The 17,600-nt window shown below is 44.0% G+C and overlaps 1 protein-coding gene across 1 annotated transcript; it reads left to right on the forward strand.

Moving 5' to 3' along the window:
• The first annotated feature begins 4,806 nt into the window (after window positions 1–4,806).
• Window positions 4,807–13,062, forward strand: IL1B (interleukin 1 beta). Its single transcript, XM_055400950.2, has 7 exons — window positions 4,807–4,901; window positions 5,511–5,572; window positions 6,309–6,357; window positions 8,249–8,447; window positions 9,224–9,385; window positions 11,186–11,316; window positions 12,268–13,062. The coding sequence occupies exons 2-7, from the start codon at window positions 5,526–5,528 to the stop codon at window positions 12,478–12,480; spliced, it is 801 nt and encodes a 266-aa protein (XP_055256925.1). The 5' UTR covers window positions 4,807–4,901; window positions 5,511–5,525; the 3' UTR covers window positions 12,481–13,062.
• The last annotated feature ends 4,538 nt before the right edge of the window (window positions 13,063–17,600 follow it).

Genomic DNA, 17,600 nt, shown 5'->3' on the forward strand with positions numbered 1-17,600 from the left:
GATGATATAAGAACTAAGCCATGATTATTTTGCCTGTCTTCTTGTTCAGACTGAGTTAAGACCATTTGGGTGAGACCAAACTTAATAAGAGAGGCTGGATGCCCAAGATGAGGCATAAGATGGTACCAAGGCACACGCTGCTCTGAGTAAGGCCAGGGTCCTGTCTCAGAGGAATGACTCGGCAGGGTAGCTGGCAACTTTGAGCTGAGAAGAGCTTGGGTGACGCATCAGCTGAAGCATCCCCAAAAGCTGAAGCTCCCTATGACATCCAGGATTGCCAATCTCCCACTTCTGCTTGGTCCATTCCTGGGTTGTCTGCATCTCTGTCCCCATCGTCATCACTCTTCCAGGTCCTCCCTCTGTGCAACTACATCTGTAATGAGATGTTTTCTGCTTATTGGGGACCGGAAGGAAGTGCTGGGGCCTGAGTCGTTGCTTTGGAAAGACGGTTTTTAATCCAGGCATTGTGCAATCTGTGTGCTTGACACAATAAGAGGTTTCACTTCCTGAGATGGACAGAATGCTGCCAGGTTTTGTGTCCAGGCCACAGGGTTGGGATGAGACAGGGCAGAACTGGAGAGATTACTACGTCAAGGGACATTGCCCCACAGCTCCAAAATTTCCCTTGAACAAAAAGAATGAGGGCTCATGCACCATGGATACTGGTGGATGAAGAAGATGGAGAAGTAATTTCATTCCTGACCTCTATCTCAAGTCCCAGAATCAGAAAGGATTCATTCAGAAATGATGCTTGAGTCCCTTGCCTACTTCTCTTACTGCTGCTGGTTTTCATCTTCCTTCACTCGGCTTCTAATCACATCACCAATTCTGATTCTCTGTCAGGAGAACCCACAGAGCTACCAGACCACCAGGTCCCCAGCATGAAGAGTCTGAGAAAGGTGGTAGTTCTTTCAGTGAGACTTGAGGACCAAGGGTTTGTTTCCAGAGTGGATCCTATGATGGCAAACCAGAGTTTGCAGAACCAGACCTCCAGTTTTATGAGGGCTTAGACTTAGGAAATGACTCCAGGTGCCCAAACTCACAAGAAAGGGATGTATTGAACAGGTTGCAACTTTTAGATTCCATGTGGAACATACAACATTCCAAAGATGGGTTTCTTGCATCTGCCTTCCTGATATCAAGATCTGTTGTGATTGTTGTTTAGTCACTAAGTCATGTCTGACTCTTTTGCTTCCAAGGACTGTACCCCTCCAGGCTCCTCTGTCCATGGGATTTCCCAGGGAAGAATACTGGAATGGGTTGCCATTTCCTCCTCCAGGGGATCTCCCCAAACCAAGGATCAAACCCATATCTCTTGCATTAGCAGGCAGATTCTTTACCCCTGAGCCACCTGGAAGGCTCAATATCAAGATACTGGGGGCCCAATCAGAACGCTGGCTGGTGAAACCATTATGTGATCCTTGCCCACGGGAAAGTCTATTTCCCTCCTGCCTGTGAAAGTCAAAAACTGTCTCCCATGAACCACGCTGAGCAAGTCCAGGACTTGGCACAAGTCCTTATTTGAGTGAAAATACTGTTAAATTCCTGTTCACTTGTTCAGGCAGCAAAGTTTTACTGCCAAAACTTGCACATCACACAGTGTGCTTGTCCCAGCTCTAAGAATTCACAAGCTCATAAGGGAACCTGGTAAGTGAGCCAGGTTCCGATTCAGTGTTATAATAAGTGCTATAGGGTTTCCCTGGTGGCTCAGTGGTAATTTTGCCTGCCACGGCAGAAGACACAGGTTCAATCCCTGATCCGGGAAGATCCCCCATGACACAGAGCAACTGAATCCGTGAGCTACAACTATTGAACCTGTGCTCTAGAGCCTGGGAGCTGCAACTACTGAGCCAGTGTGCTGCAACTACTTAAGCCCAAGTTCCCTAGAGTCTGTGCTGCGCAACAAGAGAAGCCTGTGCACCAAATCTAGAGAATAGTCCCTGCTCATCAAAGCTAGAGAAAGCCCATGCACAGCAATGAAGATCCAATACAACCAAAAATAAATACATAATAAAATTATTTTTTAAATGTGCTATAATATAGGTGACAAAGGGGGTAGAGAAGGCATCATTCCTAGACTCCATGCACCAGTTTTGACCTGATTATTTATTCATTCATTCTTCCAGGGCTACCCTGGAGCAGTACCCAGGCAGGCATGCTTCTGATGTCTGAGTTCAACAAAGTCTGGTGCATTTCTGTACCCTAATAACAAAATACCTAAAAGAGAAATAAAGAAAACAGTGCCATTTGCAATAGCATCAAAAGCAACAAAATACTTAGAAATAAATTTCTAAGAACGCAAAAAAGACCTGTACACTGAAAATTATAACACATTGATAAAAGAAATCAAAGACATGAGTAAAAGGAAAGATATTTCATGTTTCGGACGAGAATAACTAATATTTTTTTTTCTTTTTTAAACTGTATTTTATTTTTAATTAGAGGATAATTATTTTACAGTATTGTGATGGTTTCTACTATACATTAACATGAATCAGCTATAGGTATACATATGTCCCCATCCTCTTGAATTTCCCTCCCACCTCCATCCCCATCACACCCATTTAGGTTGTCCATACTACCTAAAGTCACCTATAAATTCACTGCAATTCCTATCAAAATTTCAACAGCATATTTCACAGAAACAAAAATCAACTCAAAAATGTGTATAGAATCACCAAAGACATTGAATAGCCAAAACAATCTTAAAAACAACAAAGCTGAAGGTATCACACTTTCTGATTTCAGACTATATTACAAAGATATATATCTCAACTTAGAGATATATAACATGTATATAAAAGAATATTATTTAGCCATAAAAAATAAAAGAAGAAAATCCTACCTTTGTGACAACACATGAAATTGAGGGGCATTATATGAAGTGAAACACATTAGAGAAATATAAAAGCTATAGATCTCACCTATACATGGAATCTTAAAAAAATAAAATAAAAGCAAAGCTCATAGGAACAGAGAAAAGAATGTGCCAAGGGCTAGGGGGTGAGAGAAATGGGAGATGTTGGTCAAAGAGTATGTATGATACTTTCAGTTTTAAGATAGCTACGTTCTGGGAATCTAATGTACAGTATAGTGTTTATTATCAACTATACTGTATTACGTATCATGTGGGCTTCGCTGGTGGTTCAGGTGGTAAAAAAATCTACCTGCAATGTGGGAGACCTGGGTTCGATCCCTGGGTAGGGAAGATCCCCTGCAGAAAGGAATGGCAGCTCACTCCAGTATTCTTGCCTGGGAAATCCCATGGACAGAGGAGCCTGGTGGGCTACAATCCATAGGGTTATACGACTGAGCAATGAACACTGTACTGCACTGTATCATATAGCTGAAAGTTGCTAAGGAAGTAAATTATAAATGTTCTCAACACCATGTGTACATATAGTACATATGGATGTGTGTATATATGTGTAAGTTTATGAATGGTTAAGTTTTTGCTATATATATATATATATATATATATACACACACACATATATGTATAAAATCATCAACTTGTATACCTTGTGCTGTACTTAGTCGCTCAATCATGTCTGACTCTTTGCGACCCCCTGGACTGTACCCCACCAGGCTCTTCTGTCCATGGAATTTTCCAGGCAAGAATACTGGAATGAGTTGCCATTTCCTTCTCCAGGGGATCTTCCCAATCCAGGGATCGAAACTACATCTCCTGCATCTCCGGAACTGCAGGCAGATTCTTTACCTCTGAGCCATCAGGGAAGCCCCTGTTGAATACCTTAAACTTATACAATGTTAATGTAAATTGCATTGCAGTAAAACTAGAGGAAAAAAAGGTCTAATGTCTAATAACTCTTGGAGCTACCAACAGATACAGTCTCAGCTGAATATTTTTATTTTGAAATATTTTGCTTTTCAGACTTAACAGAAAAAAAAAAAAATTCTGTTAGGCATAAACCATCTCTGCAGATTTTTTTGTAGCCCCACCATGAGGCATGCGGGATCTCAGTTCCCCAACCAAGGATAGAACTTAACCCTGTTGCAGTGGAAACCCAGAGTCTTAATCACTGGACCTCCAGAAAAGACCCCAACGTCTCTGCATTTTAAAAAGGGAATGTGACTATGAAACTTATTCACAATCTTTTCAAACAGGTTCTCAATCCAGGCTCATTTCACTGTCCATCAAATATTAACGTCGATTCCATATGCAATCGGCTAGGATACCAGCACCTGGTCAGAATGGGTTGGATGAGCTTGTCTCCAAGGTTCCCCCAGCTCCATCTGAAGCCTGCATCCCTGCACAACTGTGTTTTCCCTGCCTCATCCTAACAAGATCAAATGTCTCCCCGGAGGCTCCAGTAATTGACCCAGAGCCTCCAAGGTAGAAAACAGCATGATGGGTTCAGAATTCGCAGGGTTACTGTCACTTCCCTATGTTCATTTATCCATCTCCAAGTGAAAAATTTCCTAAACTTAAGTGCAAGGAGTGAGTGAGGGAGCATTTTCGTGTGTGTGCCTCTGTGTGTCCTCCACTTTGTCCCCAGAGATACAAACTTGAAACATCTTTCTAACCTAGGAAAACCCGCTATTTTGGTTTGACATCATCTGCACAATAGTTTTCAGAAAAACCAACATATATTTGCATAATGACACATTTGCAAGAATGTGTCATGGTTTGCTACCACTTGTCCTCCCAAGGAATGGAGAATTATTTCTCTCCCAGAAGTTACTATCAATCCTCGTTGTTGTTTTTTTTTAACTTGGTTGTGAAATCAGTTAACCAAAGGGGAAATCTCTCAGCTCTCCACTTCTGCTTTTGAAGGCCATAAAAGAGCGTAGGAGAAACCAGCAGACAGTATACCCGCTTGGAGGCACAGCAAGCCACCCAGGGATTCTATTCTCTCCAGCCAACCTTCATTGCCCAGGTACCACTTTAATTCTTCCTTCTGACTAGGTCTTAAGCGAGGCTCTCTCTCTTTTCTTCTGTCTTCCTCACTCTCTCTTCTCTTCCCTCTCTGCCTGACATCTGGGCTTTCTGCAAAACTGCCAGCTGTGTTATAATGCCATAACCTGCAAAATAATAGGGGAATTAATACCACTTATCTAGCAGCTGGCATCTGAGAGCTCGGGATCCTACCTCTGCCCCAGATCACCTAAGAGATCCGCTCCTGGTTTGGGATTTGTTTAGCAAATGCTTTACTCTGGACCCCTGTGGTTCAGCTGGCAAAGGATCCACCTGCAATGTAGGAGACCTGGGTTCGATCCCTGGGTTGGGAAGATCCCCTGGAGAAGGGAAAGGCTACCCACTCCAGTATTCTGGCCTTGAGAATTGCGAAGAGTCAGATACCGCTGAGTGAATTTCACTTACTCTGAACCCAAAGGATGACTTTCGTGCATTCACTCATTCATTCGAAAACGGCTTCTTTGCTTGCCTGCCAGGTACATGATGCTGAGGGCAATTCACATGTAAAGAAGGCAGCCCTCATGGGGACTGGCAGGCCAAATGGTCACTCATTTTTCTCCTGTTTGCACAGGTTTCTGAAGCAGCCATGGCAACTGTACCTGAACCCATCAACGAAATGATGGCTTACTACAGGTCAGTGGGAAGATTGATACCAATTGTGTGAGCAGGGCTTTCCTCTCAAGAGTGGATTTTTATATGTGCTTAGAGACCAGATTCGTCTCCCAAACTGCCTCTTACACAGTGGCAAACAGGGTTCCAAGTCAACATGGTTTAAGGACTGATGTCCCACTGCAAGTCCAGCCATGGCACCCCTAGGCCACCCAGATGCTGCTTCAGGGGCTTCCTTCAGATGGAAACAGGAAAGAAAGATTCCAACTGGACAATCCAGGGGATCCCTTGGCAGATTTGGCTTAACTGAGAAGGAAAGCTCAGATTTTCACTGGGCTGGAAGTTAGTTCTCAGGATACAACAGAGAGCTCAGAGAGCAATGGGTACCTGCCCTTCTCCATGTATATTACCATGGCAACTGCCTGCTTCAGGCAACCCTAAGGAACACGTTGTTTGCAGTTTCCTATTGCCCAGTTTCCCAGGTGACTCAGTGGGTAAAGAATCTGCCTGCAATGCAGGAGACACAGCAGACATGGGTTCAATCCCTGGGTCCAGAAGATGATCTGGATGAGGGCGTGGCAATAGTCCAGTATTCTTGCCTGGAGAATCCCATGGACAGAGGAGCCACAGGATTGCAAAGAGTCAGACACAACTGAAGCAACTTAGCACACATGCATTGATGGTGAAGATTATCAATGGGGAAGAAAAGCTAATCTTGTCTAGGAGATGTAACTGAGCAATCTTTCTGTTTTTATTACAGTGATGAGAATGAACTGTTATTTGAGGTTGATGGCCCCAAACAGATGAAGGTGAGTCCATGGGCGTTGATCCCAACATGTTGAGGGGCTCTGACAGAAGAAAGACTCAAGTGTTCTGGGCCGGCTTGTTCCTATGGAATTTTGTGATGGAATGACTTTCTCCTCTTCCAGTGAGACAAATGGAAGCTGGCCACTCCGCAACTCCCACGCCACCAGTGTTTCACTGAGGCTTGGTGATGCTGGCCATGCTTGCAGAGGCTTTTAGAAGGGGAATTTAAGTAGAGCTAGTGCTTGCTGTCTCCTCTTGGGAAGACAGTTCAGGCTTCCAAGCAAATTTAATTCTTCTTTTAGGAGAGGTGTTCAGCTCTAAAAATGATGAAGCTACGTTAATCACTTGAACTGAACCTGACCCAGAGAAGATGACCTTGAGAATAAACATGTCTGCCTCCTTTAAGGGTGGAATTGTTTTTTGCTCCCTGTAGTGGAGCTTAAGGACAACAAGTCATGATATAAACAAAAAGTTGAGTTTGGGAGTTACGAGAAAATTATTCACTTGCTGTTGGATCTTGAGCAAGTTGTTTTACCCCTTTGATCCTCGTCTGAATAATAAGGGTCATAAGCAGAATGATGTCCGAGACCCTAGCATCCTGCAACCCTTGGCTCTGAGATATTACCAGTAGGAGCTAAGTTTATCTAGCAGAGGAGTGTTTCTTTGTGTGTGTGTGCTCAATCACTCAGTAGAGTCCGATGCTTTGTGACCCAGAGAGCGTTGTTAACCCTCCAGCTGTCCCTCCTCTTTCGTAAGTGTAATAACTTCTGTAATCTAATAACTCTCTCAGATAGTCCAGCCATCAGCCTAGCTAGTGCAGTTGTACCAATTAGCAGGCAGCTGTTCCCTCTGATGTTTTTAGTTCGTGACAACCTCCTCCAGCCTTATCAAGCATTCCTGTCTTGTTAAAAGTTCCTTTCTTTAAAGGTTTTAAAACCAGCATAACTGGTTTTCTCCAGCCCTGGATGGAGCCCAGTTTCTCTGTCCAGCCCACCCTCCCACAGTCTCTTGCAGCATTCTGGCTCTCTCTCATGGGGCCTCTGCTCTGGGCAGAATGTCCCTCCCACTCAGCTTTCCTCTGTGTTATTACAGGTCTCTTGAGCTGTGCTTCAAACTTTCAAACCATTATCATGCCTTGCAAGCAACTTCAGTTAAGGCCTAATGCAGTTAATTAAACAGTTTCTCTGTACTGAGGAACTATTTCATAATAGTAACCACTTTTTTGCAGGATGCTTATGAGAAAGCATTTGAGAAAAAGATTGTATAGAACATTGTTGACTGGGCAGAGGCATGTTGAAAATCTGATCATCATGGCCATGAAAAAACAAAACACATAACGTTGGTGCATTAGGCTTCCAAAAAGATAGATAGTATAAGAAGGTATAAGTTTATGGTTAGGTGAAGCATGTGTAAGAAAAGATAAGGTAAGAATGGATTTATTCTAGAAGAATGTTGTATACTGCATTAGAAAGCTTACATTATGGTTTAGGGTCTGCTTCTCACAGGCCGCCATGTTTTTGAATAAGCCACTTAACCTCTCTGGGCTGTGGAGATGAAAGTTTATCTTTAGAAGCTCTGTTATCTCTTCCTTGGGCTTCCAAGGTGGCTCAGTGGTAAAGAATCTGGCCACCAATGCAGGAAACACAGCGGGTTTGATCCCTGGGTCCAGAAGACTCCCTGGAGGAGAAAATGGCAACCCACTTTAGTATTCTTGCCTGGAGAATCCCATGGACAAAGGAGCCTGGCTACAGCCCATGGGGTCTCTGAGTGTCGGACATGACTGAGTGGCTGAGCACGCATGAATCTCCTCCTTCCTCCTCTCTCGTGTCAAAACAGGAGTTGTGTGGCCCAATCACCTTCCCACGCTGACTTCCTTCTTTGTTCTCTTCACAGAGCTGCATCCAACACCTGGACCTCGGCTCCATGGGAGATGGAAACATCCAGCTGCAGATTTCTCACCAGCTCTACAACAAAAGCTTCAGGCAGGTGGTGTCAGTCATCGTGGCCATGGAGAAGCTGAGGAGCAGTGCCTACGCACATGTCTTCCATGATGATGACCTGAGGAGCATCCTTTCATTCATCTTCGAAGAAGGTACCTAATGAGAGCTGAGGACAGACTTGAGATCGCCGGTCATTTGCTTCTCAGAGGCCATAACCCAACAGTCAACTTACCCCCGCTGAGGTTGAAACCCTTTAAAAGTAGATGGCCCAGTAATGAGAGGAAAACAGACACCTAGAAACCCAGTTAATCATCTCTTCAGTTGAAACTAGTCTTTTTTGTTGTTTTGTCTTCCATCAGACTGACTTGTTCACTTAAAAGATTTTTTAAGGAATTCTTCCTTAATGAAATAATGATGTAACTGGCTAATCATGCTATGCATCCTAAAATTATGGAAGCTTTTCCAGAATTTACAGGCCTGCATAAAATGGTACCCAAAATGTTACATTTCAATACACTGCTGTATAAAATCCAAGTTGGTGATGGTTTTGGTCTCCTTTTTAGTTGTTGAAACTATTCTTAAAATAGGGCCTTGATAACTACTCATTTTTGTAAAGCAGCCATCATTCTGGATGCTTTCATTTACACTATATCCCGTGAATCTCAGAATTTCCTTGCTGGGCCACATCTGTTGCCACAACCATGTTACATAAGTGACGCCATGGCTCATCCACAGCAAGTAATAGAGCTGAAGTTTGAACCTACATCTTAGGGTGCCAGGCCCAATGTTCTGACCCAGCCCAACTTCCTCTCCACTGATGTAATCGAGCATCATCTAGGCATGCTCAGATGTCCTCCAAGGAAACAAATTCTGCCTCCCATCATCACCTGGGCATCTCCCTAAACGATGTCTGTGCTCCACATTTCAGAGCCTGTCATCTTCGAAACGTCCTCCGACGAGCTTCTGTGTGATGCAGCCGTGCAGTCAGTAAACTGCAAACTCCAGGACAGAGAGCAAAAATCCCTGGTGCTGGCTAGCCCGTGTGTGCTGAAGGCTCTCCACCTCCTCTCACAGGAAATGAGCCGAGAAGGTACCTGGGGACTTTGTCTCTTTTCTTGGCCTCCTCGTTGCTTGCTAATTCTCTACATTTTCAACAGAGCAGACCATTAAGGAAAATGATCCATGGCAGTGAAATAACATATAATAAAGAACATGCTGGGGCTTCCCAGATGGTTCAATGGTAAAGAATCTGCGTGTCAATTCAGGAGACATAGGTTCAATCCCTGGATCAGGAAGATCCTCTGGAGAAGGAAATGGAAACCCACTCCAGGATTCTTGCCTGGGAAATCCCATGACCTAGAGGGCTATAGTCAAGGGGGTTGCAAAGAGTCATATATGATTTAGCAAGTAAATAACAACAACAATAATGAAGGACATGCAAACGTTCTGTTTGGATTCTAGTGATGAGACCACATTGAGTCCCTTAGTACGTTCATTTTTCAGCAACAGAGGTAACTCTGAGAAATCAGACTGCTCCAGCAAGCCCAGGACCACTGCCCAACCAAGTCATTTAATGGCAGGGCTTCTGTTAGAAAAAGGTCATTTGATGGACATGACCTAACTGCCTGTGGGTTCTTTCTTCCGGTTGTTGGAGTTGAAACTAGAATGGTGGGGAGATAATTTGTCCCTCCTCATTCCCAACCCTGCCCTCTCACCCCTAACATCCTTCCCATCCAAAACCAGATGGTTCGTTAGAGGGAAACCTAACTGACAAGCAGGAACTTATATCTCTGTACTGTCACCAGCAACATTTTTCTTTTTCTAATTTTTCTTTATTTTTGGCTGTGTGGGTCTTTGTTGCTGTGAGGGCTTTTCTGTACTTGTGGTGAGCTGGGGCTACTCTTGAGCTGTGGTGCAGGGGATTCTCATTGCAGTGGCTTCTCTTGCTGTGGAGCATGGGCTCTAGGGTGAGGGGGCTTCAGCAGGTGGCTCATGGACTCTAGAGTACAGGCTCAGTAGCTGTGGTGCATGGGCTTAGTTGCTCTGTGGCATGTGGGATCTTCCCGGACTAGGGATCGATCCCGTGTCTCCTGCATTGGCAGGCAGATCCTTTACCATTGAGCCACCAGGGAAGCCCATGTCCCTGGCAATTGTTTCAAATGCAGGGGTGGTCCATGGGTTGTGGGAATCTGTCTGGCACTTTGCCACTGTGGTTGAACCCTGTACACAGGGGTGCAACCAAGGGGGCAGTTGAAAGGAACAGACAGACTGTTCTCTTCAAGGGGTGCTGACCTCGAAGAGAGGCATCCCTGAGGGAAAGCATCCTGGTTTCAACCAAGCCGAGACAACCCTGTTTCTTCAGAACAGCGTTGTGAGCATGACCCTGGGGCCTCTAAGTGAGACAGCTGTAACTAAGGAAGACTAAAACTGCATGTCTTTTCTTTGGAACCTCTTTTCCCAGCTAAGCTTCTCCTTTCCCAGGTTCTTCCCACTTTCCTGTTTACAGTCCTGAAACAGATTCATGCCCAGTGTCTTTCAGGAGCTCAGCTTTATCTCTTTTTTCAATTTTCATGTTGATCATACTGTTCTGTTCTTTTGGATGGGCACATTACCAGTCAGGGACATGAGAGCTTTCTCCTATTGCCACTATGATGAGTCTCTGAGAAGCCCCGAGAGGGAAAAACCTGTTTCAAGAAACTGAAGCTGCTATGATCGCTGGGATTGCTCTATCTGTTAGGCTGCAGGAACCTCAGTGTGGGTTGCCATAGGAACCTCAGTGCGGGTTCCCACAGAGTATGCTATACTGTATGAGTCTTGGGCTTGGGGTCCAGGGATTGGGCTGACCCTGCAGTGCCATGTCCTGACCACAAGACCTCTCTCCTCTCCCCAGTGGTGTTCTGCATGAGCTTCGTGCAAGCAGAGGAAAGAGACAACAAGATTCCTGTGGCCTTGGGTATCAGGGACAAGAATCTATACCTGTCTTGTGTGAAGAAAGGTGATACGCCCACCCTGCAGCTGGAGGTGAGTGAGTACCAGGGGCTGAAGGCCCTTCTCAGGCTCTTCTGGGACATCCCTAGCCATCACTTACTTCAAAGACAACTAACTTTCCCCCTTCCCCAGAACTTCTGGGAGTGGGAGTAGACCTACATGATAATTTTGCATAAATGGAAATCAATTTAATGTAAGTGTCAAATGCATGTAGCTTTCATTCCCATCACCAAAAAATAAATTATTCTGCAGATTTTCTTCCGTCTTGCCACCCAACAGATTATACATTGTTAGAGTACCTCCATTTGATGGGACTTCCGTGGTGGCTCAGAGGTAAAGAATCTGCCTGCCAACGCAAGAGATTCCAATTAGACCTCTGGGTCGGGAAGAACCCTTGGAGTAGGAAATGGCAACTCACTCCAGTATTCTTGCCTGGAAATGCTATGGACAGATGAGCCTGGTGGGTTATAGTTCATGGGATCACATAAGAGTCGGACACTTCTGAGTGACTAAACAACAACCACCATTTGACAGATGACACTTTGAGAACTTAGTTGGTTCAAGGGACCACTCACTGCCATCTCCACTGCATTCCCAAAATCACACCTCCTCCTCCCACCAGTTTTCCCAGCAAAAATTTCATGTCCAACTTGAAGTCATTCTAGCCAGAGCCATGAGGAAAAATACAGGATAAGTCCCTGGAAAGTAGCTACACCTAGAAGCTTTTACCTAATTTTCACTTTTGAAGACATTTCCACATATGTTATGCACCCTAGCATTTGATGCAAAGTTTCAGAGAAGGGTAAGTGTGTCCTCTGTCACCACACAGAAGGCCAGGATCACAGAGACAGCTCAGGAGTTTGGCTCCCAGACCTGAGCCCTGCTAATCCATTTTAAACGACCCAGAGAACAACTTTGTCCAGACCAGAGTAGAATGTCTTTGCCCTTTCCTTCTTAAAGATGTTTATTTCTGTTTTGCTGCAGGAAGTAGACCCCAAAGTCTACCCCAAGAGGAATATGGAAAAGCGATTTGTCTTCTACAAGACAGAAATCAAGAATACAGTTGAATTTGAGTCTGTCCTGTACCCTAACTGGTACATCAGCACTTCTCAAGCCGAAGAAAAGCCCGTCTTCCTGGGACATTTTAGAGGTGGCCAGGATATAACTGATTTCAGAATGGAAACCCTCTCTCCCTAAAGAAAGCCATACCCAGGGAGTCCACGTGGGCTGAATAACCCCGAGGACTGGCAGAAGGGAAGGGAAGAACACAGCTGCAGACTGAACCTCACTGTTGTCTGATCCATGCCCAACTGCCTTCCCTGTATTAGTGCTGAGAGATCTCCCTACCAGCCGGGAGGAGCAACCCCCTCCTCCCAGTGCCCATCCTCAGACCCCACTCACTGAGCCAGCCCTCTCACTTCTACTCACTCAAAGCCAGCCTGGCAAAAACCATGGCACACTAGTTTCAAAGAAGTCCTCTGTCCTTTGCACCCAGGTTCTGATGAGCAACCGCTTAACTATTTATTTATTTATTTATTGATGGGTTAGTCTATTTAATTTAGTTCCAGGGGGCCAAGAAGCAGCCACCTCTGTGAAAAATCCTAGCCTTCGAGAGCTATGGAACCAATTTCCTTTGGGCTAGTGTGCCATCCTTCTGTCAAGTCCTTTCACCAAGCCTGAAAACATACAAGCTCAGATTATTTAAATAGAATTATTTATGAATAGGGAAGAATGATCAGATTGTTCAATGATTCTGAAATAAATTTCACTGAAAACAAATTTTTTTCCACATGGTCATTGACTTGTCTCGGATCTGATGTAGAAGAGTAAAGGTGAATGAAGTCATGAGCATTCTCCTTGGGGAATTAGAAACCCACTCCTCATCACTGAATGCAAAGTGCTTAGGAACATCACTGGCCAGCAAAGACCAGCTTGAACACCCTTCCGTTTCACTTATGTTATTCAACAAAAGTATATATGGTACACAAGTTTCCTCTGAAAAACAGGATCAGCTAAAGTATTATAGGGAGTAAGGGCTGGTGGTAACAGCTGTGAAGTGTTTCTCTATTCATTTATTCAACAAACACATCTTAAGCCAGTGTTATGTCCTAGGGGCTGGGAGTACAGAAACCAGAAAGTTAAGGCATTCCTAGTTAGATAGGGAAGGTGGATTTTTAAAAATAAGACAGCGTAACAAGTAGAGACATGACAAAGTATGAAAGGAGCAGCTAAGAGGGGTGACAAGACTTGCTCTGGAGACCGAGGGTCAAGCTGTGCGATGTTTGAATCAGGCCTAAAAGGATGAGCAAGAGTTCCCCACACAAAGAAAAGGAGAGAGTAGTCTAGATAGATGGACCAGCATGAACACAGGCAGGGAGGATGAAAGAATGAATGGGGCCAAGAGGAAACTTTCAGGATTGCAGAAGTCACCAGTCAAAACACAAAAACAACCCAGGGGGAAAAAAGGAATTGCGATCTCAGACAAAGAGATAATTTGCTTAATATATAGAGTTCCCACAAAACAGTAGGAAAAAAGCAATCATGAAAATCCACCAAAACAATAGGCAGAAATTTAATAAAACAGTATATTAATAGGTTGTCCTCTGAAAAGGAAATACCATTTGATCTTGGACAGAGTAAAAGATGCTCCATATTACTTAGAATAAAGTTGAATTAACAGCACTCTGAGATTACACTCTTCTATCAGATTCAGTTCAGTTCAGTTCAGTTCAGTCGCTCAGTCGTGTCCGACTCTTTGCGACCCCATGAATCACAGCACGCCAGTCCTCCCTGTCCATCACCAACTCCCGGAGTTCACCCAAACTCATGTCCATCGAGTCGGTGATGCCATCCAGCCATCTCATTCTCTGTCGTCCCCTTCTCCTCCCGCCCCCAATCCCTCCCAGCATCAGAGTCTATTCCAGTGAGTCAACTCATCGCATGAGGTGGCCAAAGTATTGGAGCTTCAGCTTTAGCATCAGTCCTCCCAATGAACACCCAGGATCGAACTTTAGAATGGACTGGTTGGATCTCCTTGCAGTCCAAGGGACTCTCAAGAGTCTTCTCCAGCACCACAGTTCAAAAGCATCAATTCTTCGGCGATCAGCTTTCTTCACAGTCCAGCCCTCATCCATACATGACCACAGGAAAAACAATAGATTAGCAAATAGCAAAAGTTTAACATCACACTCCATTGGGAAGACTGGGGAAACACTCACTCCTGAACATTACAGTGCATGTATGAGGAGAATAAATGGGTTCAACTCCTACAGAGGAAATTTGATAGTAAATATGAACATTACAAATACACAACCCGCTATGGCCCAGCAAATTCACTTTTGGGGTTTATCCTACAAATGGACATACAGCTATGTGCAATAATGTTCAAAATGATTCATTGTTTATCACTTGTAACAGCAAAAGATGAGAAACAACTCAAGTTTCTATCAAAGAAGACTGGCTAAATGAATTGTGAAACATTTATAGAATGAATTATGGGAATCCTCTCCAAGATATTGTGAAAACTAAAAGAACAAGAGGCAGTGTTTATAGTGTGCTAGCTTTTATGTGGGCTTCCCTAAAAGCTCAGTCATTAAGGAGTCTGCCTGCAATTCAGGAGACCTGAGTTCGATTCCTGGGTCTGGAAGATCCCCTGGAGAAGGAAATGGCAACCCACTCCATTATTCTTGCCTGGAGAATCCCATGGACAGAGGAGCCTGGCAGGCTACAGTCTATGGGGTCGCAAGAGTCAGCCACGACTGAGCAACTAAGAACACAGCTTTTACGTAACAAAAGGCAGAAAAAAATATATAAGGCAATCCTCTAATTTATAGCACATGGAACTCTGCTCAATGTTATGCGACAGCCTGGATGAGAGGGGAGTTTGGGGGAGAATGGATACATGTATATGTATGGCTGAGTCCCTTTGCTGTCCACCTGAAACTATCACAACGTTGTTAATCAACCTTACCCCAATACAAAACAAAAAGTTTAAAAAGAAATAAGGAAGTCCCTTCCAATGTCTTTTATCTGATTTTGAGAACTCTGGAAGATATATAACAAATTTAAAAATAGTCATGAGGGGCTGGGGAATAAGATACAAGGGGATGAGGATGGGAGCAGGACATTTCTCTCAATACTTTGCATATTGTTTGATTTTTGAATCATGTGAATATATTACCTACTCAAATAAAATAGTACTAAGTTTTTAAAGCCTTCTATCAAAACAAAAAAGGGGGGAGTGCCATATGACTTAGTTGGGAAAAAACAATGTGCCAATCCTCAGTGACTCGCTCCCAACACCCTCTCCTCCTTCTTCGCAGTTCTCCAAGCCAGGGCACAAGATGTGGATGGAAGTAGACCCTGCAACCCAGCAAAGCCTCTCTCCCAGCTCAGTCTGCTTCCTAACTGCTGTTCAAAGGATGGGACAGCTGTTAGGAGCAGGCATCCAAGTGGTACCCATCCGCAACATGGAATAGGACTCCCGGGAGGCAGGCGGCTGCTTTGGGGGAGAAAGCAGAGGTGCCCTCTGGGAGCCCCTGCAGTGGTATTGTTCCCTTTCCTTGGTTCAACTCCACCCACTATTCTCAGGCCCCAAAGAGAGGACATGCCAGCAAGAAAACTAACAAATTGTGATGGCGTTTGACTCATCTGTGTGTAGGTGCTCAGTAGCTTCAGTTGTGTCTGACTCTTTGCAACCCCATGGACTATCACCCACCAGGCTCCTCTGTCCATGGGATTCTCCATGTGCAAAAGAACACTGGAGGGGGTTGCCATGGCTTCTTGCAGGAGTCTTCCCAACCCAGGGATCGAACCTGAGTCTCCTGTGTCTCCTGCGTCACAGGCAGAATTTTTTAGTGCTTGAACCATTAGGGAAGCCTTGCAAATCATCTGAGTGAGAGTAAATTGGTACAGCCAGTTTGGAGAGAAAATTGATAGTGTCTAATTTATTTTTTTTATATTTATTTTCATATTTGTCTGTGCCAGGTCTTAGTTGCAGCGTGCGGGATCTTCGAACTTCACTGTGGCGCGCAGGATCTTTAGTTGTGGCACATAGACTCTAGTTCCCTGACCAGGGATCAAACCGGGATCTCCTACACTGGGAGCATGGAGTCTCAGCCACTGGACCACCAGGGAAGTCCTGACAGCGCCTACTTTATTTTTAACATGACTTACTGTTCCACTCCTGGGTGTCTTCCCTAAAGAAGCATGTTTAAGGACTTTTACTTTAGAATTGTTTAGGAAAAAGTAAACAAGCTAAACATCCTTTGTTAGGAAAAACCTTAAATAAAACACAGCAAATTAAAAAGAAAAAGAGAGCACTGAAAGGAGAGAGATCCAGGTGAATCATTGTGTGCAAAAGTCAAACTGCAGAACTCTAAGCACAGAATGAGATCATTCACGTAAAAGAAAAAATAAACACTGCCCAACCAAAATGTATCACCTGGACTTCCCTGGTGGGCCAGTGGCTAAGACTCTGTGCTCCCAATGCAGGGGACCCGGGTTTGATCCCTGGTCAGGGAACTAGATTCTACATGCTGAAACTAAAGATCCTGCATGCGGAAACTTAAAAAAAAAGATCCTGCATGCCACAATGAAGATCAGAGATCCAAAATCCCGGGTGCCACAACTAAGACCCAGCACAGCCAAACAAATACATAAATAATTTTTTTCGAAAAAAAAAAAGTAAAATGCATAACTATGCGATTCTAAGAGTATGGAAGGCAGAGAGCCCTGGAGAGTACAGATCAGACTGAAAATAGTGGGATGGGGCTGGGAGGGGGTCATCAAGAGGAACTTCAACTTTATTCATAATGTTTGAATTTTTTATAAGAGGAATATATTCATGAATTATACAAGTATATATACATATATACTTACATTTTAATATTTTTCATTAAGATATTGTATTTTAATTGTGTTTCAATTCCTGGACCTGTGACAAAGACTAAAACAGAGCCTCCAAGGGCTGTTCTATTCCTGGTTTGTGGCCAAGTTATTTTCCAAAACCAGCTCTCCTCCTTTGCACTGAGGAGCCTTATCCTGGAAAAGAAAAATGGCCTATTTTTTGTGTGTATCATTCCATGCCTTCTTTTTTTGTTTGCTATTCTTAATTAATTTTTTTGGAGTATAGTTGCATTATAATGTGTGACAGTTTCTACTGTACACCAATAGCCCCTGCCTTTTGGACTTTCTTCCCATTCAAGTCACACAGATCATTGAGTAGAGCTCCCTGTGCTATACAGTATGTTCTCATTAGTTATTTATCTTATGCTGCTGCTGCTGCTGCTAAGTCACTTCAGTCGTGTCCGACTCTG

This window comes from Moschus berezovskii, chromosome 11 (genome assembly GCF_049115385.1).
Source record: "Moschus berezovskii isolate FMDL1 chromosome 11, NW_MosBer_1.0, whole genome shotgun sequence".
Lineage (NCBI taxonomy): Eukaryota > Metazoa > Chordata > Mammalia > Artiodactyla > Moschidae > Moschus > Moschus berezovskii.